General features: G+C 43.1%; 2 protein-coding genes across 3 annotated transcripts in view; one reads left to right on the top strand and one right to left on the bottom strand.

Annotated features, from left to right (window-relative positions):
* GNL2 (G protein nucleolar 2) lies at positions 1 to 24,793 on the top strand. Of its 2 annotated transcripts, XM_032246988.1 has the most exons (16): positions 1 to 230; positions 1,794 to 1,878; positions 2,830 to 2,924; positions 4,855 to 4,994; positions 7,593 to 7,777; positions 9,972 to 10,038; positions 10,964 to 11,122; positions 11,761 to 11,874; positions 15,167 to 15,295; positions 16,031 to 16,135; positions 16,914 to 17,072; positions 17,281 to 17,400; positions 22,335 to 22,786; positions 23,288 to 23,367; positions 23,873 to 23,964; positions 24,602 to 24,793. In XM_032246988.1, exons 1-16 carry the CDS (start codon positions 167 to 169, stop codon positions 24,743 to 24,745), a joined length of 2,190 nt encoding a protein of 729 aa, XP_032102879.1. In that variant the 5' UTR covers positions 1 to 166; the 3' UTR covers positions 24,746 to 24,793. The 2 variants fall into 2 exon arrangements, with proteins under 2 accessions (XP_032102879.1, XP_032102880.1); XM_032246989.1 differs by lacking the exon at positions 10,964 to 11,122.
* A 1,379-nt stretch (positions 24,794 to 26,172) lies between these two features.
* Positions 26,173 to 27,941, bottom strand: part of DNALI1 (dynein axonemal light intermediate chain 1) — a 9,986-nt gene continuing 8,217 nt past the window's right edge. The window contains exon 6 of the mRNA XM_032246990.1: positions 26,173 to 26,741. Coding sequence (XP_032102881.1) covers positions 26,706 to 26,741 — 36 coding nt within the window. The 3' untranslated portion in view covers positions 26,173 to 26,705. The remainder of the gene's footprint in view (positions 26,742 to 27,941) is intronic.

Raw genomic sequence — 27,941 nt, 5'->3', positions numbered from 1 at the left:
AGTCGCGCGGAGTCAGAGAGGGGCGCGAGCGGAAGTGACGGAGGTCATACACACGTGGTCCGGCGTGGTTCACGCGGGTCACTTCGGCCAGGCCTGGGGGGATTTCTAAGTTCGTTTGACCGACGTAAGCCGGACCTAGCTCTCGGGTCCCGATCTCGTCGCCAAGATGGTGAAGCCCAAATACAAAGGACGGAGCACCATCAACCCGTCCAAGGCCAGCACAAACCCGGGTATGGCGGCAGGGGTGATCGAGGGTGGAGCTTGGAGGGAAGTGTAGGGGAGGGCTCCGAGGAGGACTGGAGGGGCAGGAGGGGCACTTTGCTTAAAATGACCACGAGCGGAGTGGCTGTTGGGGATGAAAAGGAAAGCAGTATTTGTGGTGGTTTCTTCCCGGGGGGCACTGAGGAGGGCTGACACTGCACGCCTGGCAGGCCAAAGTATAGTCAACTGGTCTGAAGTCTAGGAAAGTGAACACTCAGGCTTTGACAGCCTTGGGTCCTCTCCAGTTCAGAGATGCAGAGAAAGTCAGATTTAAAATGGTGTAGGTTGTCCCATCGGGCCTTTTACACGTGATCATACTTGCCTGCCACCTTAGCTTTGACCTTTAAAATGAGAAAAGGATTGTAGTTTGGCCCTTGGAATCATTCTATCTGGTAAAGTTCTTAGAAAACCCTACAAAGAAATCAATATGAGCATTGCAGTAAGGCTGTTTTGGAGATGTGTGTACGTTTTGGCGAGGTTCCACCTGTGGAATTAACAAGATGTCCTGTGGGAGAGTTCCTTCCATTCAGGTTTAGTTAATAAAACTTTCTTTTAAAATATGGTTTAGAATTTTTGACAGTTTTAATGCGTGTTAAATGTTTACCCTGGATTGATCATAAATTGTTCACTTTGCACAAACTGGAATCTCAGGATATTAGACCCCAAAAGAATCATGTTAGAGATCATGATTTTACAGGAAGTGGCTTTTCATAATTGCAACAGTTAGTAATGGTAGAGCCACCAGGTGTCTCTACTATTAAATCACCTGCCTGGTCCTGAAGTGATGTAGAAAGCAGGTTTCAGCCTGCCGCCTGCATCACTTCAAGACCAGGCAGGTGATTTAAAGGGCTCCCAAAATGAGAAGCTAGGCTAGTATTACCTTGCTCTTTTGTCCTTCTCTTTCTCTTTGAGATGTAAGGCAAGAATTGCTACGTCGATGAAACAAAAATCAAACATTAGGAAATTAAGAAACTGACTAAGAACACATACATAACAAAATCATAGTCTCCATGATGCCTTGCGTGGAGCAAGCACTCAATATTTGTTAAACTGAGACACAGAGGTAGGTGTCTTCATGGTTAAGACCATACATGGTGATCGAATGCTTGTGTTCAAATTCTGGCTCTGCCATTTAATAACCATTTGACCTTGGGCAAGGTGTCCGACCACTGTGCCTCAGTTTCTCACTCTGCAGCATGGGGATAATGTATCTCTATGAGATTATTGTATGGATTAAATGAGATGATGCCTATAATGTGGATCTTACAGTGTCATCATAAGTGCTCAAAAATATTAGTTTTTATTCTTCTGAGGTACAATCCTATCGAAGATCAAAGATTGGTTCAGCTTTGTCATACCATGTAGCTTCAAGTTATAATCGTTGGAGCAACATATGGAGAAAATAGAGATTTTTGTGGTTGGTGGCTGCTAACCTGCTTTGGGTGAACTACTTGTTGCGTTTTAAGCAATGACTTGTTGGTTGTACTGGTGGGTATATCAGATAGTGCACTGTGTACTTCCGTCTTTTGTAGATCGAGTGCAGGGAGCAGGAGGCCAAAACATGAGGGACCGGGCCACCATCCGGCGCCTGAATATGTATAGGCAAAAGGAACGCAGGTGAGCATTGGGTGCTATCATCCTTCCCCTTTTCCTTCATGCCCTTGACCGCTAGCTGAGACTGATTAAGCCTTTGCTGTTCTTACTCCCACTTCCTCCAAATAGGAGTTATATGTTTTCAAATGTAATTTTATATGTAATGTTGTTGTGATAAATTGTTAATTTTTGCTTAAGGGCACGATAGCTGGTGTTCAAATAGTGGTTGTTTCACAATACTCAAAAGTAGAGGTCTTGTTTCTCACAGCCCTGGCCTCACAAAGGATGCATTGAATCTCAGAGTTAAACATGGCCAGATACAACAAACCTATAGGACTATGGTTGGGAAAGCCACCAGAAAACTTGTTTTTTAGTGCCAAAATGAAGATCACAACATTGTGGCATTTGAACACTCATCATAACTCTGAGTTCTGCTGACGTAGCCTCTACCACAGGGATTTGCTGAGTGTGGCATTCTGCTAGCTGGTCTTAATTTGTTTGGTAATTAGATTCTCTGTCTCTGTCTGTTCTAAAAGATGGGACTAAAATACAAATGTCAATGAACTTAATATGCATTAGTCACCTACTTTGCAGTTTGTTTTAGAATTTGAATTTCCAGCATAAATCACCCTCTATTTAAAAAATTTATTTAAACCAGCCTTCAAATACCCAAAAGACTCAAGTTTGTGGCTTTGTTTTTTTAAAAGTAAACCAACAGTAAACAGATTTTTTAAAACGTCACCATTATTGTTATTCATCTAGAAGAAGTCATTATGTGCTCTGTTGCAAGAGGTTAAATAGCTTTTGGGCAATCTGTTTCAAATGTAGAAGTACTTTGTGTTTACTGGAATCTATTTCGTGATCATTTAAAACCAAAGTAAGAAGTCCTTTTGATGGAAAGTACGTTCTGCGGATCAGACTTTGCCGTTGCCCTTCTTGTGTTGTCAATCAAAATCTGTTATTTCTTCAATTTAGGAACAATCGTGGTAAAATAATTAAACCCCTGCAATACCAATCAACGGTGGCTTCTGGCACAGTGGCAAGAGTAGAGCCAAACATTAAATGGTTTGGTGAGTGTTATCCCCTGTTACTTTCCTGTACAAAATGTATGCTGAGTGGAAAAGGCTGGGATGTTTAAATGTCTAAACGGTAGGAGTTTTTGGTGAGTGGAACTGTCAAGTAGTATCTGAGAAAGGGATAAGAAAAAGTACTGGGAAAAGTAGTAGTGGTAGATTTAATAAATAACTTCTTTTTGAAGAGCACTCACATTAGTAATTATAATTGAACCCTCTTAAGCAGATAAGACCGTCCTTAATGACTAGCATTCACAAACCTTAGAACACTCATCTTAATCTTTTCTGCTTGCCTGGAGAGATACTGCTTGAGAGGTGGCCTTGCAGGTGTGTTTGTGCATTTAGCCTGCAGGGTAAGTGCATTAGCCCGAAGTTCCTCTGAAACACTTGTTAGTGGGGTTTTTATTTGAACTTGGGTGACAGTGAAAGCGTCTCACTGTTGAACCTTCCAAGAGTGAAGAGAGTATCTTCAGTCTCAGGGTGATCACAGCTTCTTGGGAAACTTCCTGTTCCATTTTCAGTCTGGGCTTTTGTCTTTGCCCTTAGCCACTGGTAAATGTATGGGCACTTCAGATGATGAGATTCCAGTATTTGCTTGTGACTCTGTGCTTGGGGACAGATGGCAGTTACCTCTAAGTCTCTTATACCTTTTGATAGGATACCTCCTAAGAACTGCAGCACAGAAAAGTGTCAACAAAAACTCTACAGAGAAGCATTTAGCATAGCTGCTGGGTACTGTGGCTCCAGATCTAGACTGCCTGGGTTTGAATCCTAGTTCTGTCATTTATGTGCCAGTGCGCAGGTTATTAAGCCTGGCTGTTCATTAGCTTTCTCATCTCTAAAATGAGAATAAGATGGAACCTATCTCATAGGACTGTTTTGGTAATCAAATGAGTAAATACAGGCCAGGTGCAGTCGCTCACACCTGTAATCCCAGCACTTTAGGAGGCTGAGGCAGGTAGATCACTTGAGGTCAGGAGTTCGAGACCAGCCTGGTCAACACGGTGAAACCCCAATCTCTACTAAATGTACAAAAATTAGCCAGGCGTTGCAGTGGGCACCTGTAATCCCAACTACTTGGAAGGCTGAGGCAGGACAATCCCTTGAGCCCAGGAGGCAGAGGTTACAGTGAGCTGAGGCCGTGCCACTTGCACTCCAGCCTGGGTGACAGAGTGAGACTCTGTCTCAGAAAACAAGAGTAAATACATATAAACTGCTTAGAATTGTGCCTAGCAAAAGTATAGTATACGCATTTCTTGCTACCGTCATTACCAGCTTGCTGTTTTGCCTTCATGCTGCAGCATTCTGTTTAATTGAATGCTTTTCAGGATCTCTCACTTACAAGCTGTTTTACAGGTGGTATTGCAGGACTCTGTCTCGTTCCCTTGCATGGATTCATTGGTTAATGTCCCTTTGAATCCTCATAACCCTAAAAGTGGTAACTGTGACTCAGGTTTTTGTGTTTCAAGATTCTCTGTACTGAGCGATCAGCTCCAAAACTTTCTAAGACCTCTCTTTTTACCTTTTCACCTTGAGTATGAGGTACGATAGTGTAGTGGATCAAAGCACGGGTTTCGGAGTGATTGGCTCCAAGTTTCTCTGCCGGATCTAGGAGCAAGTAGGACATTTGTCAGATCTCAGTTCCGTTCCACACTATTTCTCAGTTTCATTTAGTCAGGAAACTGGACTTGGAAAACTATTGAAACTCTTTGCGTGTCTGGGTTGGTGAACTAGTTCATAGCGCGCAAGTGCGGGAGAGGCAGTTTTTTGGTTTTTTCCTCTTTTAAGTTTGAAAACAGCTCTAAGGGATGGATGGATCAGGTACTTGGGTGAGTGAGGGTCATTTAAAATCTTGCCTTTCACTGTGTCAGTGGAAGATGGATGTGCAAATACTTGTTAAGTGGAAACATTCTTTTTTGGAAAACAGGAAACACACGTGTGATTAAGCAGTCATCATTACAAAAATTTCAAGAGGAAATGGATACAGTTATGAAGGATCCATACAAAGTTGTCATGAAGCAAAGCAAGTTACCAATGTCTCTTCTCCATGATCGCATCCGGCCTCATGTAAGATGTAGGATGTCCCTGGTGATGGAATTTCCTGGGCAAACTCCATGCAGATCCCTCTCTAACATATTTGTCTTGTATTTTTCCTTAGAAAATAGCGACTTTAATGTAGCCATGATGACCTTTCTCGGACTTCTCCTTTCACCTTTTTTCTTCTAGTATGAGATGCTGTAGGGTAGTGGGTCAAAGCGCAGGTTTCGGAGTTGAGACCTGAATTTTAATCTTTGCTCTACCCCTTCCTGTGCCCTTAGTTGGGTTTCTGCAGGAACTTTAACTTCTTTGCCTTGAAAGCATAAATAACCCACCTCCTTGGGTGATTGGCTACAGATGAAACATCTGTAAAGCACTTGGCCCATAGTGAGCCCATAGCACACCACCTAATAAGAGCTAAATCAATAACAGCTCTAAGTGATATTATTTACTGTTATTTATTTTGTTAGGCAAACTTGTTTTAAGTGGTAATTCCATCGAACTTCGGGACAGCATAGAATTAGGATTGAGTTGGTAGAACTTTGGTGTTTTGTGCTTTCAGCTTTTGTGAGATCCTTGAGATTTCTCGTCAGCTGAAGGAAGGGGTGCTGGTCACCTTGGATGTCAGTTGCTGAAGTTCGAAGTGCAGTAAGGATTCAATCTGGCTTGAGTAGAAGGAGTTTCACACAGAACAAAGAAAGAGCCTAATGTTTGCCTGCTCGTTTTTACTTGCGTTGAATAATAATTCCCAGAAATGGAGCCAGTACGTAAGCCTCAGTTCCAGTATCAGGACGGGAGGAAAACATTGACCTGCATACATGGATTAAATAGTTCAAAGAATACTGTTTACTTGCAGGACAGAATAAAAACCAAGGTCTGGTTATTGCCTCAGGTTTTGTCAGTGATGTTTTGTTTTATGATGGACTAGAAGAATGGCACCTATTAGTGGAATGACTGTTTTCTTTCAGGGGAACACATGAGTGTAATTCATGAACCACAGACAAGTTGCTCATTTCCCTTGTTCTCTTTTGTCTGTTCTCCCTAAAGCCATATTTTAAGCAACCATTGAATCCTGTTTATGAGAAGAACAGAGAGGTTCTATTATGGATTTATTGCTTTGTTGCCTGTTCTTGTCAGTGCTTCTAAAATTCAGCGTTTAAATAGCTGGTGTGTAGAATGAAGGGTCTGCAGTCGCAGCAGTCAGCTTCTTTGTTGATGCAAAAAGCTGCTCAGAGTAACTGATGAGTTTCCTGCTTTGGCCTTGAAAAACTGTACCTATTTTATTTTAGTAGGATATCTACTACTTACAAAATCTAAATCTGAGATTATTTTGCACAATGAGTCAGATCAGATATGCATATTCATCTATATGTGTTTTAGAATTACTGTATTTCTCTAGCAGTACAGTAAGAGTACTGTAACTGTGTACTGTATTATATGCTGTATATTGCTGTGTTATACTTAATTAATGTGTAGGTTTATAGACATAAAGGCTTGCATGTGGTACTTGATAGGTTAAGAGGTTTTCAGGGATAATTTTGGTCACACTTGATTTTACCCAGTGACATTAGAACCTATTTCCCATGTAAAACGAGCTGCCTCTGTTTGGGGATGCTCCTGGGTAGAAGATAGTGACTAAAAATAAACGGAGTTGTGGCTTAGAGCATCTGAGAAAATGATAATAGCTTAAGGATCTTTAGAAGTTGGAAGAAGGGATCTGTTAAAGTTCAGAAACCGTGGGGGTTGCTCTATCATCCTCACAGCTTTTGGTAGTGGTGGTTACGGAGGAGCCTGTGCTAGAGGGAAAAGGGTGATTTTTTTTTTTTAGAATATTCTCTGCCAGCTGTTAACATTCTGTTATGTGATAGATCCTAAGTCAAACTTTCACTTTTATCTTGCTTCAAAAATTCCTATGCCTGTAACTCCTTTACTGGCACATCAAGTTCTAGTTAGTGTCAGGTTCCTTTTATCACATCTAAACTATTATTTTGGACTTTTGCTAGATGTTTTTCATCTGAAGACTTGCCATGTGCATTTAATAAAAACGTTACCTAAATTAGGGAAAATGTTATCTGAAACTAAAATGCATCTTACAAAACAAGCAGTTCCTTTTAGCCATGAAAGAAATTAACTTCCAAGAAAAAGTTGGCATTTGCAGTTGGTTTAAAAAAAACACACACAAATTTGAGTATGATTGTCCTTGACAAAATCTATGAATTTGGCAAATTTTATGCACTTGTTTAAAGCTCAAAAAAATGGCAGAAAAGATAAGTTAATTTTCATCACTGTAGCCTTAATTACATTTGACTAAAGTTTATGATAAATGAAGTAAAGCAGATTGTTCGGCAGGGTTTTGCACAATTATTCATATTTACTTTGATTATTTGTATTACTTTTGTATTTCTCCAAGGAAGCTTACAGAACTGTAAAATAAGGGAACCAGCGTTTGTGCCATTTCAACAAGTATTTCTGATTTGAAACCAGAATGAATCCATGTTCTTGTAGATTTTGGTATGGGTTGAACTTTGGAAAAATAAAATCAGAAAGTCTCTCGTAGGTGGGTGTTTTTCTTTTTGCTTTTCCTCAGTGCTTTCCTTAGTTTTACCTGTAATTCTCCTTTCTCTTCAGAACTTGAAGGTGCACATTCTTGATACTGAAAGCTTTGAAACTACGTTTGGGCCTAAGTCACAGAGGAAGCGACCAAACTTATTTACAAGTGATATGCAGTCTCTTATCGAAAATGCTGAGATGTCCACTGAGAGCTATGACCAGGGCAAGGATCGTGATTTGGTAACTGAAGATACTAGTGTAAGGTACAGGGTTTTTTTTGGTTTTTGTTTGTTTGTTTTGGAGATGGAGTCTCACTTTGTCATCCAGGCTAAAATGCAGTGGCACGATCTCGGCTCACTGCAACCTCTGCCTCCCAGGTACAAGCAGTTCTCCTGCCTCAGCCTTCCGAATAGCTGGGGCTACAGGTGCATGCCGCCATGCTCGGCTAATTTTTTGTATTTTAGTAGAGACAGGGTTTCACCGTTTTGCCAGGCTGGTCTCCATCTCCTCAGCTCAGGCTGTCCACCTCCGTCAGCCTCACAAAGTGCTCGGATTACAGGTGTGAGCCACTGTACCCGGCCGAGGTACAGTTTTGAAGTTCGTGCAAGTCTCATCATTTGCTTTTCTGCAACAAAACGTTTTCTTTAAACTCATTCTGCCTGTGCGAAGCTTGGTGCTTTCACTCATATGGAGTTATCTTCTTCCTGCAGACTGGAGACGTTGGTGAAATTGGGGCTAGACTGAAAGTGTTTAAGGTGGCTTGATTGACAGAGGTCTCTCTTCATCCCCCAAATAACATTTTTTTCATTTATAATAGTAATACACATGTTGTAGACAAATTAGGAAATATAGTTAAATTGGAAAATGCAACAAAAAGAACATAACTCATAATCCCATTGCAGATATCAAGCATTGTTAATGCCTCAGTGAATATCGGGGCTTCCTTAACTGGAGGTCTCTGAGTTCATGGATGGCCTTTGAGGTTTCTTTGACTCTTCTGAAGAAAATATGGAAAATGTATGACCATAAATAAAGGCCATAGGGTTTTGTCTTTTTTTTTTTGAGGCAGAGTCTTGCTCGTTACCCAGGCTGGAATACAGTGGCATGATCTTGGCTCACTGCAACCTCCACCTCGTGACCTAAAGTGATTCTCCTGCCTCAGCCTCCTGAGTAGCTGGGATTACAGGCACACACCATGATGCCCGGCTAATATTTGTATTTTTAGTAGAGATGGGGTTTTACCATGTTGGCCAGGCTGGCCTCGAACTCCTGACCTCGTGATCTCCCCCCTTGGCCTCCCAAAGTGCTGGGATTACAGGCGTGAGCCACCGTGCCTGGCCAGTTTTGTCTTTTGTGGGCGTTTTTTTGGTGGAGGGAGGAGAAAGAGAGGAATAATCTATGGCTCCCATCATATTCTCATAGGGATCCATACTCAAAAGAATCAGGCACTAGTTGGGTATAGTGGCTCACCTGTAATACTAGTGTTTTGGGAGGCCAAGGCAGGAGGATCGCTTGAGCACAGGAGTTTGAGATTAGCCTGGGCAACATAGCAAGACCTTGTCTCTATAAAAAATAAAAAAATTGGCTGGGCATAGTGATGTATACCTGTAGTCCCAGCTACTCAGGAGGCTGAGGTGGGAAGATCATTGGAGCCCAGGAATTTGAGGCTGCAGTGAGCTGTGATTATTAGGAATATATTTCTATGTCAGTACATAATCGACAATATAATATTTATTGTCAGAGTAATATTAGGTTCGTTGTGGCCAGTCTCATTGCTGGACATTTATGCTATGTTTAGTTTTTTCTTATGGTGAACAACACAAGGATGAAACATCAGTGTGACCAAATCTTTTTCATCTTTAATTATTCCCCAAAGATATATTCTTACAGAGCAAATCATGATGTTAAAAGGTATGCGTGCTTTTTGATAGGCAGCTGCCGCATTGCTCTTCAGAAAGGGTTTAGGTTCGTTTCTTTTGGGCAGGGCCAGAGAGCTCCCATTCTCTGTCCATCTCACGTCTTTTAAATGAAGTGGCGGTTTTGCTGTCTTAGTGAAGAGGCATTGTCCTTTGACTGCATCAGTGTTACTATCCATTGCTGTTGTCAGCCCATCCTCAAGCCTTGGGCCATCTAGAGATAATGTCAAGCCATTTAAGGCCGAGCAAAAAGAGGCAGTGAGTTCATTTATTTATTCTTAGAATTATTTGAACTTTCGTTGGCTTTATATTCTGCTGATTTGAATTTTTCCTCCCCCAAAAGGTGTAGTAGGTAATGCAGTGAAAATGAAACTATTTTTGATGGGCATTTGGATATAGTCACTTTTAAAATTCGATTTGTTTCCTGTTCATCTCCAACTGGGTTTGATACTCTTTATTTTGGTGCATTGACTTTGCCCTAAAGGGTCCTTTTTGTCTTGATGGTGCTTCAGTTGCTCATTTGGGGTGCTTTCTTACTTAGAAATGAAGCTCAAGAAGAGATCTATAAAAAGGGACAGTCCAAGAGAATATGGGGTGAGCTCTACAAGGTAAGACTCCTAAATTCTCTCCCATTGAGTGGTTCCTTTGGCTTTCATAATTTTGTAGAAGAAAACTGACGTTCATATATTGAAGCTCTGTTGCCTAAAGTACAGGCAGCACTGCCTGTTCCATCCTCTTCCTCCTGCAAAGAAACTAGGAAGACGTACTACCATTGTGCTAGGTAACTGCATTTTTAAAAGTACTTGTATAAGAGTAACAGCTATCTTTTATACACTCATATATTTATTACCTGTCTGTATTTTTTTAGATTTCCTGCCAAATCTAAAATCCTGTTTAGATTTATCATGCCTAGTTAGAGTCGTATGCAACGTTTTAAGTTATTTAGTCCACCCCTCTCCTTTTATAGATGAAGACTCCTGTCTAGAAAGGTTTGATGCTGTACCTAGCTCAGTTAGCTTGTTAGTGAAAGAGGCTTTATGTATCTTGATTTCTGATCCAGTGCTCTTTAACTGGCAGGGGTTTATATCCACGCACTAATAATCATCTTCAGAAGAAAGGTTTTCAAGCATAATCATGTTATTAAATAATAACATAATAGGAAACTAGTACCATGAAGGCAAACTAAACTTTTTAGTTTTTTTGTGAAATACACAAAACCTATAATATTACAAACTTAAAGAAGTCCTAAGAAGTAAATGATTTAGTTCAATAATCCATAGTAGTTAGGAAATGTTGAGTCTCATCTAAGCCAGTTTTCCTGTTTGAAATTCAACAGGTTTCAAAAACTACAGGATGGAAAACCTTTGGAGTTCTGATCACTGGGCATTGAGATTAGCTACAACCAACTCTACCCAGAAATTGTTTGGAAGCTGTCTCTAAATATGATTATTTCATTTTTCCCAGACTACCTTAAATGTCCTCCCTCTTGTATTTGTACTGTGGCAAACCATTTTTGCCTCTCTGAATTTTCAGGTGATAGATTCATCAGATGTTGTAGTTCAAGTTCTTGATGCTAGAGATCCAATGGGTACTCGTTCCCCTCACATTGAAACTTACCTAAAGAAGGAAAAACCTTGGAAACACCTCATTTTTGTACTTAACAAATGTGACCTTGTTCCAACCTGGGCAACAGTAAGTACAATTACCAAACCAGAACAGACTATTAAGATATCTGTTAATGAGTCAGTTTTAGGATTTTTAGGATAAACTGTTACACTGCTGAGAATATAGTAATGGAAGTGCCCTCAGTGGAAACAACACAATAGTGTGCTCATTGATGGTGGGCAGAGGCACCATCTCTCCTCTGTAGGACAGCGCAGCACCCTTACTGGATGAGCGATTGTGTGCCCTCGTGAGGAGAGAGCTGCAGGACTGCCTGCTTCACATTATGCTCCATTAATTGCATTTAGTAACAATGAAGACATTTTTTTGGAATATTGTTTTCTATTTGTAAGACAGAAGATGGGGCCGGGCGTGGTGGCTCACACCTGTAATCCCAGCACTGGGAGGCCGAGGCGGGTGGATCACCTGAGGGTGGGAGTTCGAGACCAACCTAACCAATATGGTGAAACCCCGTCTAAAAAAAAAAAAAGACAGAAGACAAAGCATTAGCTATCATACTTGAAAAAAACATTTCAAAGAATTATAGCTAACCTTTTCCTTAGAAAATAGTGTATTTGAAACAGTTCTGTAATTCAAGCTCTGATTCTTCCCCGTAACGTAAATAAATGAACTGCAGTTTACCAGCGTGTTTTCATCTCTCCCTTTAGAAACGGTGGGTTGGTGTCCTCTCCCAGGATTACCCAACACTTGCTTTCCATGCAAGCCTTACTAACCCATTTGGCAAGGGAGCCTTCATTCAGCTTCTGCGGCAGTTTGGAAAGGTATTGAGCCCTGATCTGTTTCTCCTGGAGTTGTGCAGCTGTGAGTTGGTGTAAGAATCTGTCTTCTGGTATAAGAATCTGCCGTGACATAGCAGACAGTTACCGAATTCTTAGCCGGACATGGCTGTGCAGGTCTGTAGTCCTAGATACTCAGGATGCTGAGGCAAGAGGATTGCTTGAGCCCAGGAGATCAAGGCTACAGTGAGCTATGATGGTATCACTGCACGTCAGCCTGGGTGACGGAGCAAAACCCTGTTTCTAAAAAAAAAGACGTAAAAACCTTCAGTGACGTAAAAACTCTGAGAGACTCAGAAGGGATTCCGAAGTGTTTTCTTGATCAGTCTTTGCACCGTATCCCTGACCATCATTGCTTCCCTTCTGCCACAGCCCTGGCACCTGACGTTCCACCCTCTGCTGGGCTTTCCAGGCCTGCAGTGCTTCTCTGCCCATGGGGCCCATGCAGCTTCTGGCTCCTGTGGTTGGAAAGGGCCCTGCCAAAATTCAAGCTTCAGATCCCTGGTCAGATGTTAGCTCCTGAGGGAAGCCCTGGAACCAGACTACCCTATCAAATATTCTCAAAGCTTCATGCTCTGTACCTGTCATTTTGAATTTGTGTATTTAGTTTATTCTACCTGGCTTCTAACAAAAGACAGTCTGCTGTCCCACCCTTCCCCACTTTACAGAAGCAAGTGCTTCTGATCGTTAGCCATTAGTTCTGTTATTTTCCTCCATATCTTTAGTACATGCTTAGGATTTTATTTTCTTGATCTGTCCCCACCCCCAAACCCCAGTTTTAGATGCTTATTAATTTCCAACTATGGAAAATGAGGATGTGCTTCCTTATAGCCATCCTTCCTCCACATGTACTTCCCCCTTTACTTTCCCTGTGTTGTTAGACGGCAGTGTTGGGTTATGATATTACTCATTCAGTGTTAGTTGCTGGTGGTGGTTTTAATTTGGGATGAGCTTTATGTCTCATAAAGGGTTGCAGCCTGCAGGGTGGCTACTCTGACAGGCTGGGAAGAGTGACCTCGGCCGTTCAGTCTATACATTGTCTTGACTGGAAAATATTAGTCACAGCTGACCCACATAGTGTGCTGTTAGTATCATTCCTTTCTGACCAGAGCTTTTCCTTTTGCTGGCGTTACTTTGCTCTGTTGTATTTGTGTCTATCACTATCATACTACCAGCTTCTCTGATGCATGGGAACTTTCAGCACTTCCAGGCACCACCGGTAGTCCCTTGTGTGGCCAGCACTCCATCCTCAGTCTTTCTGAGACTTCCTTTCACTGTCATCCTGAGAATTTCTCTGGCTGTTTTCCTGTATGGGACCTCTTGTTTATAGGACCCTTTTCTTTTCTGGTTTACTCCTTCCTTTTGATGGGACATGTTTTCTGAAAGTTTCCTGCGAAGGAACACTTGAAGAGAACATTTTTGAGACATGCCTTGCATCCTGAAAATATCTTTATTTTACCCTCAGGCTGTTTTTCCTAAGAATCTTGAAGTCACCACTGCACTGTTTTCTGACTTCTGAGGAATCTGAGACCATTCTGACTGCCCATACTTTGTGTGGCTGTGATTTCTTTTTTTGAGACAGGGTCTTGCTCTGTCACCCAGACTGGAGTGCAGTGGTACAGCCATAGCTCACTGTAACCTCAAACTCCGAGGCCCAAGCGATCCCCCTGCCTTGTTTTAGCCTCCTGAAGTGCTAGGTTTACAGGTGTTTGCCACCACGCCCAGCCGATCGTTTCTTATTCTAACATTTAAATTTTCTCTTGTTCTAAAATTTCACAGTGATGTGTCTTGAAGTGGGCCTTTTATTGCTCAGTGAGCTCGCCTTTTGATGAGACTTTGGTCTGATACTGTCTTACATGATTTCTTTGAAATTTTCTTTCCTCCCTCAGTTGTCTGTATTCTTGTTCAGAGATTTAATTTTACCTCCTGGTTTAATTCTTGAATTTTCTTTCTTTTGGTACATATATGACATTTTCCTCTGTTTTCTGGGCACTTTTCCTTGTTTTGATCATCCAGCTGCCCTATCACAAAATTTCTTTTGCCAGTCACTTTTAATAAGTAATTTCTGAGAGCTCTTGTTGAATTCTGATTTGCCTTCCTTCCTTTTACGTCTCATTTCACAGTCACAGTATCTTCTCTCTCTCTGAGAACATAAATGATGTTTTGAAATTTTTCCTGTCTACATTGATTCTGTTACCTTCAAATTTTTATTTGTTTTTCTGTCTTTTCTGGTAGAATCACACTTAAAATTTTTTTCTTTTACTTTAAAAAATTTTTTGAGACAGGGCCTAGCTCTGTCTTAACCCAGGCTGAAGTGCAGTGGTGCGATCATGGCTCACTGCAGCCTCAGCCCCCAAGTAGAGTCACGTTTAAATGTTTGGTTATTCTTGGTTCTCTATGTTTAAGAGTAAGGCATTAGGGCAGGTACAGTGGCTTATGCCTATAATCCCAGCACTTTGGGAGGATGAGGTAGGCAGATCGCTTGAGCTCAGGACTTCTAGACTAGCCTGGGCAATATGGCAAAACTCCATCTGTACAAAAAATAGAAAAAAATTAGCAAGGCATGGTGCACAACTGTGGTTCCAGCTACCCAGGAAGCTGAGGCAGGAGGATTGCTTGAGCCCAGGAGGCAGAGGTTGCAGAGAGCTTTTCTGAAAACCCTGTTTCAAAGAAAAAAAAGTAAGGCATTAAAAAGCTGATATGTTATTTTTTTTTTTTCTTCATGGAGTGGCCTTCTTGACTAATAGACTTCATTGTAGGATAATTGGATAGGGACCCAGATTTAATTTAATTTTTTTTTTTTTTTGAGACAGAGTCTCTCTCTGTTGCTCAGGCAGGTGCCTGTAATCCCAGCTTTTCTGGAGGCTGAGGCAAGAGAATCCCTTGAACCTAGGAGGTAGAGGTTGCAGTGGGCCAAGATGGCACCATTGCAAACCAGCCTGGGTGACACAGCAAGACTCGTCTTAAAAACAAAAAAAAGAGAAAGGGCCACTGCGCCTGACCGTCTTTTGTTTTTTGACCTACATACTTTTAACCTTAACACATACAAGGATAATTTCACATGCAGACTGAGGAAATGACTTACTTCTGATTTATTAACAAGCGTATGTATGCAGCTCACACAGATTATGTAGGTGGTGTGTGTCTAGGCTTCACATCGAGTTGTATCAACAGTGTTGCACTGTATTCTTCATATCAACAAAGTAATACAAACTGCTTGTCCAACGGGATATATATGTGACTGCATGTATGTGCTGTGTATTCTCTCTTTGAACAGTTGCACACTGACAAGAAACAGATCAGTGTTGGGTTCATTGGCTATCCAAATGTTGGCAAGAGCTCTGTGATAAACACATTGCGTTCTAAGAAAGTTTGCAACGTGGCTCCCATTGCAGGTGAAACAAAGGTACGCTTGACGCAAGGTGATCTTACCTCTGCATATTTTATTTTCATAAAGGGTGATCATTCAGGACTTGTTGGTATCTCTCTGCTTCTCTTGAATGCAGACCACCATTAGGAGTTCAGCTCTCCATGTAATAGTTTAGAACGTATCAGAATTGTTTCTGCCCTCTTTGATTAGACTAAGAGTACTTTGTATGCTACTGTGTGGCTTTGGCATGAGTTGGTTAATGCAATTCATATTTAGGTCTGTTTTAAATTGTCACTCCAGCCTTTCACTTTGATAAACAAAACTAACCCAAGAATATTTGATGCATAGGTTAAGAAGCTTCAACCTTCAGGTAGGTTCTGAAAGTTGGGAGTCGTATCCTAGAACACAGAGTGTTTGGGGAACAGCACGGTTTTACTTATAGGCAATGAGGCCAAGCAGTGCTAAGCTCTCAAGAGTATTTTTAAAACTCAGAGAAATGTTCACTGGGTATAATTGCACAATACTAGATGGAAATCCTGTCTCTGCATTATTTTTAGACTCTTAGCTGATGGAAACTATAGTTTACTCTTAGTGGAAGTATCTTGTGCATGGCACAGAGGAGAAAGTTAGTAGCTTAATTACTCAGCAGGTTGCATTCCTTTGACTCACCCCTTCCTCCTTTCCAGCTTCATACATTAGCATCAGGGGTTTGTGAAATTAGACTCTTTTAAGTATTTGATGCAGGACATCTCTGACTTTTTCTGACTTCAGGTCTGGCAGTATATTACTTTGATGCGTCGGATATTCTTGATTGACTGTCCAGGTGTGGTTTACCCCTCTGAGGACTCCGAGACAGACATTGTGCTAAAAGGAGTTGTGAGTATTTGGCCCTGATAGGCTGTTTGTGTTTGCGGGGGAGTATTCTATAGGGAACCCTGGATACTTTTCCTTTTTACTCATTAAGAAGGCAGTTTGGGTTCAGCCTGTCCGACCAGACTTTAGGAACATGATGCTGAACAGGGCAGCCTCTCAGCATGAGCTGTTTGAGGAGTTAGTGGAACCGTGGGCATATCTGGTCAATATCATCCCACAAAAGAGTTTGTAGTTTACACACAGGATCCAGAGGGAAGCAGGGCCTGTTTATGCTTAGTGATAATTCATCTTCGTGGGTTTATGGGTTGAGTCATTTTGGAACCCAGTCATTTCCTCACTTGTTTCTGAATACGACCAAAAACTGTAAATGGTTCCACTTAACCTTGACCATGCTTCTGGCTATATACATCCTGTGCATATTCCTACCTTCCTTTCTTAAACTATTCCATTCTTTTTGTGTCCTGGGATTGGCAGACTTTTAACCATTTCTGCAAGTGAGTAACATGAAGCATTCCAAGTTTAAACTGCTTGTGGCAGCCACACAGTTAGTTTGTGGTGAGTGGGGATTAAAGCTGAATTGTGGGCTCCATGGCTGTGGTCAGCTTTCAGTGGTGCTCCTTGCAGCCGACCATGTCTAGCCACCTCGGAGACAGGCTCCTGCCAGGCTCCACTAGCTTTGTGGTGTTGAAATCTAATTTCAAATAGTGCTGCAAAGAACACTGGGAACTTCACTGCTTCCACAACAAAGTTTGTAATAGGGAGATTTCCTGTTAACATTTAGGTTCAAGTGGAAAAAATTAAGACTCCTGAAGACCACATTGGTGCCGTACTTGAACGCGCAAAGCCAGAATATATCAGCAAAACATACAAGATTGATTCTTGGGAGAATGCTGAGGACTTTCTTGAGAAGCTCGCTTTCCGGACTGGGAAGTTACTAAAGGTGAGCCAGAGTTTGTGAGAATTTAGACCGATACTTATTGCAGGCATGTATGTGTATGACATGGGCCCTCTTTTGGTGTGCATGTGTGAGCAGTGTGAAACTTGTCACCTAAGTGATGATGAACCCCTGGGACAACTGGAACACCCCCACAGTGGTAGGTGGTCTTGGTCCTTTGAATTTAATTGGGAATCTTTGTGTGGCCTTTCAGGGTGGAGAGCCCGACTTGCAGACCGTGGGTAAGATGGTCCTCAATGACTGGCAGAGGGGCCGGATTCCTTTCTTTGTCAAGCCACCCGATGCAGAGCCACCTGTGGCCCCCCAAGTACAGGTAAGAGCAGGGTGGGCCCACCTCTGGGGAGAATGGGTCCTGACTTACACTTGGTATAGCTTCTGATTGCCTCTCTTCATAGAGCACGTTTTCATTCAGCTGCAGTGTCTCTCATTTTATTTATTTATTTTAACATATAAAAATATTTTTGGGGCTGGGCACAGTGGCTTGCACCTGTAATCACAGCACTTTGGGAGGCTGAGGTGGGTGGATCACAAGGTCAGGAGTTCGAGACCAGCCTGGTCAATATGGTGAAATCTTGTCTCTACTAAAAATACAAAAATTAAATTAACTGGGCATGGTGGCACATGCCTGTAGTCCCAGCTACTCGGGAAGCTGAGGCAGAAGAATTGCTTGAATCCGAGAAATGGAGGTTGCAGTGAGCTGAGATCATGCCATTTTGCACTCTAGCCTGGACAACAGAGGGAGACTCAGTCTCAAAAAATATATATGTATATATATTTTTTGGTGAAGCACTGTTGTGAGGCACTGCTGGCCCACAGTGATCATTCCACCCTTTCTCATTCTAGACTGCTAGTGCCATGGCCTTTGTTGGGGGTGCATTTGGAGACTAATAAATAGACATAAGAGAAGACCAAGCTTAGATACTAGTCTTTAGGGCCTTGGAAAAAGAGGGCTCATTAAATATAAGTGATCTTCTGGTACCTGTATCTTTTCTTATGCTTAAGAAACAATCATTGCTAAGATTAATTTGTTTAACAAACATTTATTAGCACCAACTATGGGCCAGGCACAGGGAATATAGGAATGAAAAACAGCCATTACCCTCAGAAAGCCTGTGATCCAATGGGAAAGGAGAGTGGTACTATTGATAGTTGGAGAAGGAAGTCTGAAGGCTGGAGCCAGAAGCATTCCTACTGTCCCTGTTAACCTCACTCTTGGCAGTGGACTGCCGCAAGACTCAACATTAATATTTTGCCTTTCTAGTTGTAGGACCTTTTTCAGAACCCAGCCCTTGAAGTGGTGGCTTCCAATTTGGCATCTATGCTAGTGTCGTTGGGTCCATACCCTTAGCTGACTGGTTTCCCCTTAGCTGACTCCATTCCAAGTTGCAGTTGCAGCGAGGTATTTCCAGTTGAATGTGTTCTGCAGCATTTGAAAGTTAGCCTAAAACTGATGTTAATTGACTTTCTCCCTTCTCCCTGCCCAAACCATCAAACAACCCAACAAAAGTTTCTCTCCCTCTTCATGTGTGTTGTCTCCTTCATTCATTCATGGATACATTCACTCAGCAATCCCACACTGAGCATCTCCTATGGGCCAGGGACTCTTCTGTGTACTGAAGGTGCTGTGGTAAGAAGCTGACAAGCTGCTGCTCTCCTGCACATATATTCCAGCAGGGGAGTGTGTGGTTTCTTCCGACGCCAAATACATACTGTTTTTCTATCCAGTTCTGCAGTTCTCTGATACCAGCTGAGTGTCCCAACAATTCAATCTAGTTCTGACACTAACTCCCAGAGTTAGCACAGACCCCACAGGTTAAGGACTCAGTCCCATAAGACTGTACCTGCTTCAGATGCCAGCTGCAGGCTGTCCACACTTATGCCCAGCTGACGACAAATTCAGGAGTTTGATAATTTGCCAGAAGGACTCCCAGAACTCAGGAAAGTGCTGTGTTTACAATTTCAGGTTTATTATAAATGGTGAAACTCAGTAACAGCTAATAGAAGAGGTGCCCAGGGTAAGGCATGGGAAAGAGGCGCAGAGCTTCCATGCCCTCCCAGCACATTGATGTGTTCAGCAACCCAGAGCTTTCCTAACCCCATCATTACATAGACGTGACTGATGAAATCTGTGGCAGTTGGTGATAGGCTCAATTCCAGTCTCCCTTCTCTCCTCTGAGTGGCTGAAAGCACCAACCACATGGTCAAGTGCTTGGTCTTCCTGTGACCAGCACGTCCCCATCCTGAAGCTATCTAGGGCTCCACCTTGAGTCACCAGATTAGCATAAACTCAGGTGTGGTGGAAAGGGGCTTGTAACCAATAACAAAAGATACCCATTGCTCAGGAAATTCCAAGGGCCTTAGGAGCTCTGTGCCAGGAAGTGTGATATTTATATCATAGGGAGACAGTAAGCAGATGAATATGTAATGTCAGGAAGTCTTGCATGCTGTGAGGAAAACCCAGGCTACGGGGTTTGAGGGTGACAAGGAATACTTTGTCTGTGGTGGTCAGGGAAGGCCTCTGAGGCGGTCGCACTTCAGCAGAGTCCTTAACATGAGACAGGAGCCATGCGAGTGTCTAGGGAGAATGTTCCAGGCAAGGTCACTGCGGCTTGGGCCAGGGGAGGGTGGCATGGTGGGAAGCCATTGGAGGGTTTTGAGTTAGCAGCTGGATTCTAGGATCATTCTGGATGTCCGTATCACTGCTCTCTGGGGACCCTGTGTGGAAACATTGGCATTAACTTCAGCCCTTCCTCCATATCTAGTCATTAAGTATAGATAAGTAGTTCAGGTACCACTTTTTTTTTTTTTTTTTAAGACACAGTCTTATCTGCTGCCTTGGCTGGAGTGCAGTGGCATGATCTTGGCTCACTGCAACTTCCGCCTCCCAGGTTCAAGTAATCCTCCTGTCGTAGCCTCCCAAGTAGCTGGGATTACAGGCACGTGCCACCATGCCCGGCTAATTTTTGTATTTTTAGTAGAGATGGGGTTTCACCACATTGGCCAGACTGGTCTCAAACTCCTGACCTCAGGTGATCCACCCGCCTCGGCCTCCCAAGGTGCTGGGATTACAGGCATGAACCACCACGCCCTGCCAATTCTTACGAACTGTTGTAGCCATGATAGATTTGTTGCCCAATGCACACGGCGAGTCAATACGCTGAGACACCACCAGGTTGCAGCAGAGACGGAGGTTTAATCATAGGGTCACCAAAGGAGGAGATGGGAGGAATCATGAAATCCATCTCCATGAGGAGTTTGGGGTTAGGGTTTTTAAAGAGTTTTGGAGTGGGCTGGAGTGAGAATCTTTGATTGGATGAAGAGTGTGGGGTGAAGTCACGGGACAGGGAGATGAGGAAGCTGTGTTCTCATGCAGACCTCATTTCTCAGGGGATCTTCAAACTGGTTGCTAGAATTAGGGATCTGAAAAAACACTTTAAGCAATCTTTAAACAAAAACCTTATGGTTCTAATGTCAGATACCTTGTCTATAGGAACAATGGGGGTGCAAATCAATTCTTACACAGTCTTACAACCTGAATGTCAGAAATCCTGCCTCTAGGGACAGTGGGGATGCAAATGGGCAGTACCTAGTGTTCGGGACTTTCAGCAACAAGGAAATAGGCCAAAGTGCCCCTGATTAGTGCTTAATTATAATCGTATTTCTGTCCAGAACTCAGCAGGTAGTCCTTGTCAATCCTGTGGAGGCAGTTTCACTATTGTGTGCCTTACTCTGTGATTCTGTTTTTCCTTTTTTGGTTGAGGGGAGAAACCCCTTCAGAAACTGAAAGCCAAAAATTGCCCTTCCTAGAAAAATGTATGTTCAAATTTTGTATGTGGTTTCCTGGATTTTATAGGTCTGTATTTATTTAATGATTTGCCTAGCCACTCTTGCCTTTGAAAATCACTTTAAATTCTGTGAGTTTCTGTTGCAAGCATAAAATATTATACATGTGAAACGCCAGTAGAAAGCTTGGCACATACTTATCTTTGCAGTCACCTACAACAGACCAGTCATTTCAGGGTCCCCAGACTTAGTGCTCGTTATGAACTCTCATCTCTCACAGAATGCCCCCTTCTTACCTTATACTCTTGCTTCAAGATGCCTCCTATCTTAGTCTGTTTTGTGCTGCTCTAAGAATACTGCAGACTGGGTAATTACAATGAACAGAAACTGTTTTGACTTACGATTCTAGAGGCTGAGAAGTCCGATATCAGGGCACTAGCATCTGACAAGGGTCATCCCATCATGGAAAGTGGGAAGACAAGAGCAAGCAAGAGAGGGTCAAACTTGCTTTCATGACAAACTCACTCTTACAATAACTAAGCCCCTCTTGAGATCACATTAGTCCAGTCATGGGGATAGAGCCCTCCTGATCTACTCACCTCTTACTAGGCCTCACCTCTCAACACTGTTGCTGCATTGGGGATTAAGTGTCTGTATAGGTCCATTTTCATACTGCTATGAAGAAATACCTGAGACTGGATAGTTTATAAAGAAAAATAGGTTTAATGAACTCACAGTTCCACATGGCTGGGGAGTGTCCACAATCATGGCGGAAGGTGAAGGAGGAACAAAGGCATGTCTAACACTGGGCATCAGGCAAGAGTGTGTGCAAGGGAACTGCCCTTCGTAAAACCATCAGATCTCGTGAGACTTATTCATCATGAGAGCAGCAGGAGAAAGACCACCCCCCCACCCCCCATAATTCAATTACCTCCCACCGGGTCCCACCCACAACACATGGGGACTATGGGAGCTACAATTCAAGGTGAGATTTGGGTGGGGACACAGCCAAACCATATCCATTTCCAACACAGGAATTTTGGAGGACACGCTTAAATCAGAGGACCTCCTCAAATGCCTCTCTGAGTACATCCTTAACATCCACCCTGGCCTTCATTTTTACATAGTGGTGTGTGCTGATTCTGCATGTGCTTATATGAACAGCCCCCTACGGAAGGTCTAGGGAGCCTTGCTTGTCTATGGTAAATCATTGGTTGGTTTTAATGATTTAAATAGTCTTAGTTGCCTCATCCTATGGAACTACACATGTATTCCTTTGATCCTAATACTGGTCTCTGGGTTTAATGTACATTGGCTTAAAAATAGATGAATGAAATGCCTCAAATTTGGGTGTTTTCAATACCTTCCCTTAGTCCTGAGAAGAGGACTGTTTAAGAGCAAGTCAGAAATTCCAGTTTTCATTTTCTGATTCTGTTTCTCTCCCCTGTTTCCACCCCTTAATAGCTTCCACCCTCCTCATCTTTGGAAGTTGTCCCAGAAGCAGCTCAGCATAATCCAGGAGAGGAAGTCACCGAAATTGCAGGTGAAGGGTCAGAATCCGTCATTAAGAAAGAAACGGAAGAGAACAGTCACTGCGATGCTAACACAGAGATGCAGCAGATTCTCGCACGGGTTCGGCAGAACTTTGGTAAAATCAACGTGGTGCCTCAGTTTTCTGAGGATGACCTGGTTCCTGTAGAGGTGTCAGATCTTGAGGAAGCACTTGACAGCTTTTCTGATGAAGAGGTGGAGGAACAGGAGCAACAAAGAGACGCTATGGAAGAGTCTTCCTTGGAATCCGAGGAGGAACATGTGGGAAATGACACCAAAGCCGTTATTAAAGCCCTGGATGAGAAGATCGCCAAATATCAGAAGTTTTTAGACAAAGCCAAAGCCAAAAAGTTTTCGGCAGTCAGGTAGTATGTTCATCTTCTCACAAATTGCAGATGGTTCGTTCCTGTCCCGTAAATTTGCCATGAGTACTGGAGCTGTATTTTTACATGGAGTTACTGCCATTTGGTTGGTGGGCTGGTTGGTTGGGTTTTTTGTCTGTCTGTTTTTTTGAGTTGGGGTCTCACTATGTTGCCTAGACTGGCCTCATGCTCCTGGGCTCAAGCAGCCCTCTCGTCTCAGCCTCCTAAGTAGCTGGGTCTGCCGTCATGCACCACACTTGGCTGTTACCCATTTTTTTAAAGTGAGCTGTAAATTTTGTAAAATTCAGCTACCTTCAGTATGAGAAGCTTGGTTGTCCAATCTTTTAGAAACACCAGGGAGGCACAAACATGTTGGGTGTTGACTTCGTCCATTGGAGATAAACTACATGGATAGGAGTGGGGTTCCTTAGTCTGTCTCAGGTCTCCAGGTCAGCATGTGATTTGTATCAGTGAGAGGAATGTTACTTTGCTTTTCTGTTTCAGAATATCCAAGGGACTGAGTGAAAAGATATTTGCAAAACCTGAAGAACAAAGAAAAACACTAGAAGATGTAGATGATACAGGTGAAGACAAATTATTTCAATCATTTAGATGTAATTTGTGTCTTTAGAGCTTTGAGAAACCTAAGTTCAGTCTCCAAATTATCTCATATAGTCATCCACATAGATATCATATCTGGCAGATTAAATTCACATACTGTGATACAAATTAAATTATCTGCTTTTCATTCTGCACATTTTTTAGGATTAAATTGTCAATTCAGGAAACTTCTTAGAAAGCGTTCATTGTTAACCTTAGAATCCAAGGGCGGGTCCACAGACAAACATGGGGGCATGTTTCCTGCATTTATCCTTCCCTCCATTTGCATCAGCTTCCACACTGAGTGTGTGGCTCAGGGCATCCTGACCTGAAGGCCTCCCCTTGGCCTGCTTTACTCACCACGCTGCTCACCTGCTTTGTCCACATTGGGTGTCCTTATCCTTCTGATATGTCAAGCTTGTTCCCACCATTGGGTTTATAGACAAATTTTCAGCAGAAAATTCCTGTTTGTGTATCATTTGTATCCAGCACCTTCCAAAAAGGGAAAGAAGCGGAAGGCACAAAGGGAAGAGGAACGGGAACATTCAAATAAAGCTCCCAGGGCGCTTACATCAAAAGAAGTAAGTGTTTTAGGTCTTAGTATGACCCAATTAGAGTAAATAGAAGTCCCGTTGTCAAGACCCACTGAAACAAACGGTCCAGAGCTGAATCCCAGGAACCCCAGTCCTCAGTGACCTAGTTGAAGTCAGATAAATAGGGTCAGGGCCTGGCCCACTGGATGAAGGTCCTTGAGGAGTTTCTAATCAACATCTCCGCAGCGGTGGATTATCCTCTGAGGAGTCAGTTTGTAGTCCCAAGGGAAATGACCTGATGAGCAGATGTGTTTGGGCAGTCTGAAGGACAGCTTCAGAGCTGAGCTGTTCAGAGCTGGAGTGGGCCCTCTGGGGAGGGGAGTAGTTGTCAGCAGCACTCAGCCTGACTGCAGGGGACTTGTCAGGAGTGCTGCAGAAGGGATTCACTCATTGGATAAGGGTTGGACCACATGCGGATTTGTAACTTGGAGTTTCACAAGTCACATGGAAGAGTAACCTTAAGTGTATGGGGGAGCCCTCCCTCATTAGCACCTCTTCCAGTAGTTGTGGAAGCAGCACGGGTAACAGAACAGAGATGAGAAGCACAGCCTCCTGTTTTGTGAATGACTTTCAGGGTTTGATCGGTTTTTTTTTTTCCTTCATCTTTTCTTGCCATTTTTTCCAGCGGAGGCGAGCAGAACGGCAGCAACGGCCGAAAAAAGTTGGTGTGCGCTACTATGAAACACACAACGTGAAAAACAGGAACAGGAACAAAAAGAAGACTAATGACTCGGAGGGACAGAAACACAGACACAAAAAATTCAGATAAAAGAGTCATGTTTAAAAGGTTTTTATTAAATTATACAAAAACATGCAATTAGAAATTGTGTTCATTTCCTTCCTGCCCCGTTGGCATTTCTAAGGCCATAATGCGTTTGTTCTGAGGTTTGACAGTTGAAGCCCTTCACCAGCCTAGGGAAATAAAGCCTCCTCACCCTTAAGGATTTCAGTGATAGAGTCTGAAAGTCTAGTACTTCAGGTAGACTGTAGATGAACTAAAAGGTTCATCCACAGTCACCCTGTCATGTAAATGTCTGACAGAAATAGGGGATGAGGTCTACAAAATGGAAAGGGTAGTATTTCTTTAGTGATAATGAACAATTTGGAATAGAAACATACAGAACTGCAGATTTCAAGGACGTTGGTGTGCATGGCCTGGGCTTTGAAATACGAAGCATGGTGGCTCACGCCTCTAATCCCAGCACTTTGGGAGGCTGAGGCGGGCAGATCACGAGGTCAGGAGTTTGAAACCAGCCTGACCAACATGGTGAAACCCTGTCTCTACTAAAAATAGAAAAATTAGCAGGTCATGGTGGTGGGCACCTATAATCCTAGCTACTCAGGAGGCTGAGGCAGGAGAATCGCTTGAACCCGGGAGGTCGAGGTTGCAGTGAGCTGAGATCAGCCATTGCACTCCAGCCTGGGCAACAGAGTGAGACTCCATCTCAAAAAAAAAAAAAAAGAAAACTACAGTAACTTCTGTTCCTCATCGAGTCTGTGAAGTGGACCCGCTTAGGGCACGTACATTCCTGCTGTAGAATCCTGGAACTAGCAGATCTTGTGAAAAGAGTTATTTCCCACGGAAATGACAACACGGGCAGGTCATTTGAGTGGAGCCTTATAATGCCTCAGGATACTGGATCAGGGTAAAAGCTGCCCTTAGATTCCAGATGACAGTGTGTGTGGTGTGTACAGCTTGGGGAACACGGGTTTTCTGGGGGACAACAGTGCTTCCATGGTGAGTCTTGAAGCTCACTGGACCCAAGACGGATGGCAGATGGAAGCTCTGCTAAGGAGAGCCTTCTCGCACCTCTCCGGGAACCTGAGAATGTTAGTGCCTTCTATGTAATGTTACTTGTGCAGCCTGACCGAAGGATGGAAGTCCTCCAGCTTACCATCTTAGCCCACCGGGGCCTGTCCTGAACTAATAAAGATTTATGTCACTCATTCAAGCTGGGTCTACAAAACCAGGGGAGTGGAAGAGAAATACTAAAATGCAGTTGGCTAGCGGCCATAGTCTAATCATTAGTCATTAGACCTGCATGTTGAGATTTGCTTCCCTCTTCAGTTGTTAATCAACATTACTTAGGGGAGTGCAGAGTCGGGGGTTGGTTTTCTGCAGGATAAAGTGAACAAATCTGTGCTGGGGGAAGAGCTCGTTGCAGACAGCTCACAAAGGCCACTACGACTGGTATTCCTTTCTGGCAAACATTTACTAATCTAGGCAGTCTGAAACTGAGGAGGAAGGGGTCCAGTTGACTGGCAAGTGGGGGTAATACGATACAGCAGAAAAACCAGAGTTCCAAAATGAGTTAATAGAAATGCATTAGAGTAGCGATAAAAAGACATTAAATAAGGCCAGAAGCCCAGGTCAAGGCAGAAGATGAACTGTGAACCAAAAGTTTGAGGGGCAGAGCAGCAGCTTCATCTAGTCAGAAATAAGTGTTGGTATAGAATGATGATGAGAAAGCAGTGTCTTTCTTAGAATCTGAGCTGGCAGATCCCAAGACTGGCTAGCAAGCCACACCCTGAGACTAACAGGACCACACCATCTTCCATTGCCCAGCCAGGAGGCTGGCTTGCAGACCTTCCGTGTTTCATGACATTGGAGCAATGGTGTGACTTCTGACAAACACCTAGGTGGTTAGGGGAGGGTATGGCTTGTTCACTCAGGAAACTAGCTTTTTATTACAAAGGGCTTATGATGGGGTAGACCCATGTGGAAGTTATCACTTCTTTGGTGCAATAATGCCTTCCAGTTGGGCCTGAAAAACAAAAACAAACTCCATTAAACTTGAAACTTGCAGCCTGATACAAATAGCTGAGAGGTAATTAAAGCCTCTGGGAAGAATAATCCAAATGCTTCACTCCAAGGGTTCTTTTTCCCCTGCATCCCCAAATCCATATTTTCTAGATTAGCTAGTTTCTGGCTTGGCATACAGTCTAAGTACATGAGGAGAAGCCAGAGCTGTCCTGGCTTCCAAGCAGTAATGGCTCCGGGTATGATATAAAGCATTGAAAAGGATATTGAATGCATTTTTGTAATGGCTTTCCATGGCTCAGATTTCAGGCCAGAATATGTCTGCTAATTTAAACATTTGGCTTTCTGGTTTAGGATCCTGGGAGTTCTGCTGGGACCAGAGGTTTGGGAGACAGCAAATTTGCAGCCACTGAGACAACTTGACACCTAATTATTAGAGAAATGCTGCCAAGTGAGTAGACAGCTGTCCCTCTTTTTTGAGGGGTTGGGGAGGGGAATGGAGTTTCATTCTTGTCACCCAGGCTGGAGTGCAATGGCACGATTTCAGCTCACTGCAACCTCTGCCTCCCAGGTTCAAGTGATTCTCCTGACTCAGCCTCCCGAGTAGCAGGTGCACACCAACATACCTGGCTACTTTTGTATTTTTAGTAGAAACGGGGTTTCACCATGTTGGCCAGGCTGGTCTCAAACTCCTGACCTCACGTGATCTACCTGCCTTGGCCTCTCAAAGTGCTGGGATTATGAGCGTGAGCCACTGTGCCCAGCTGAGAGCGGTCCCTCTTTATGTAAAGCTTAAGACACTTGGAAGTTATTTACTACGATTCTCTGGCAGCCAATAAAATGATACTGGACAGGTCTTTAGGAAGGTATATCCTGGGGACAGCAAAGCTGCTTTATTTGCAATGCAGCTTTAAGCCAATAAAAATAGCTCACTTCTGCCAGGCATGATGGCTCATGCCTGTAATTCCAGCACTTTGGGAGGTCCAGGCAGACTGATCACTTGAGGTCAGGAGTTCGAAACCAGCCTGGCCAATATGGTGAAACCCTATCTCCACTAAAAATATAAACAAATTAGCCAGGCGTGGTGACGTGCACCTATAATCCCAGCTACTCAGGAGGCTGAGGTGGGAGGGTCACCTAAGCCCAGGAGGTAGAGGCTGCAGTATGCTGAGATGGTGCCACTGCACTCCAGCCTAGGCAACAG

The sequence above is a fragment of the Sapajus apella genome, unplaced genomic scaffold, assembly GCF_009761245.1.
Source record: "Sapajus apella isolate SASKATOON/1434 unplaced genomic scaffold, GSC_monkey_1.0 scaffold62, whole genome shotgun sequence".
Classification (NCBI taxonomy): Eukaryota; Metazoa; Chordata; class Mammalia; order Primates; family Cebidae; genus Sapajus; species Sapajus apella.
Note: the sequence above shows the minus strand (reverse complement) of the source record. Positions and strands in the feature narration are given on the sequence as shown.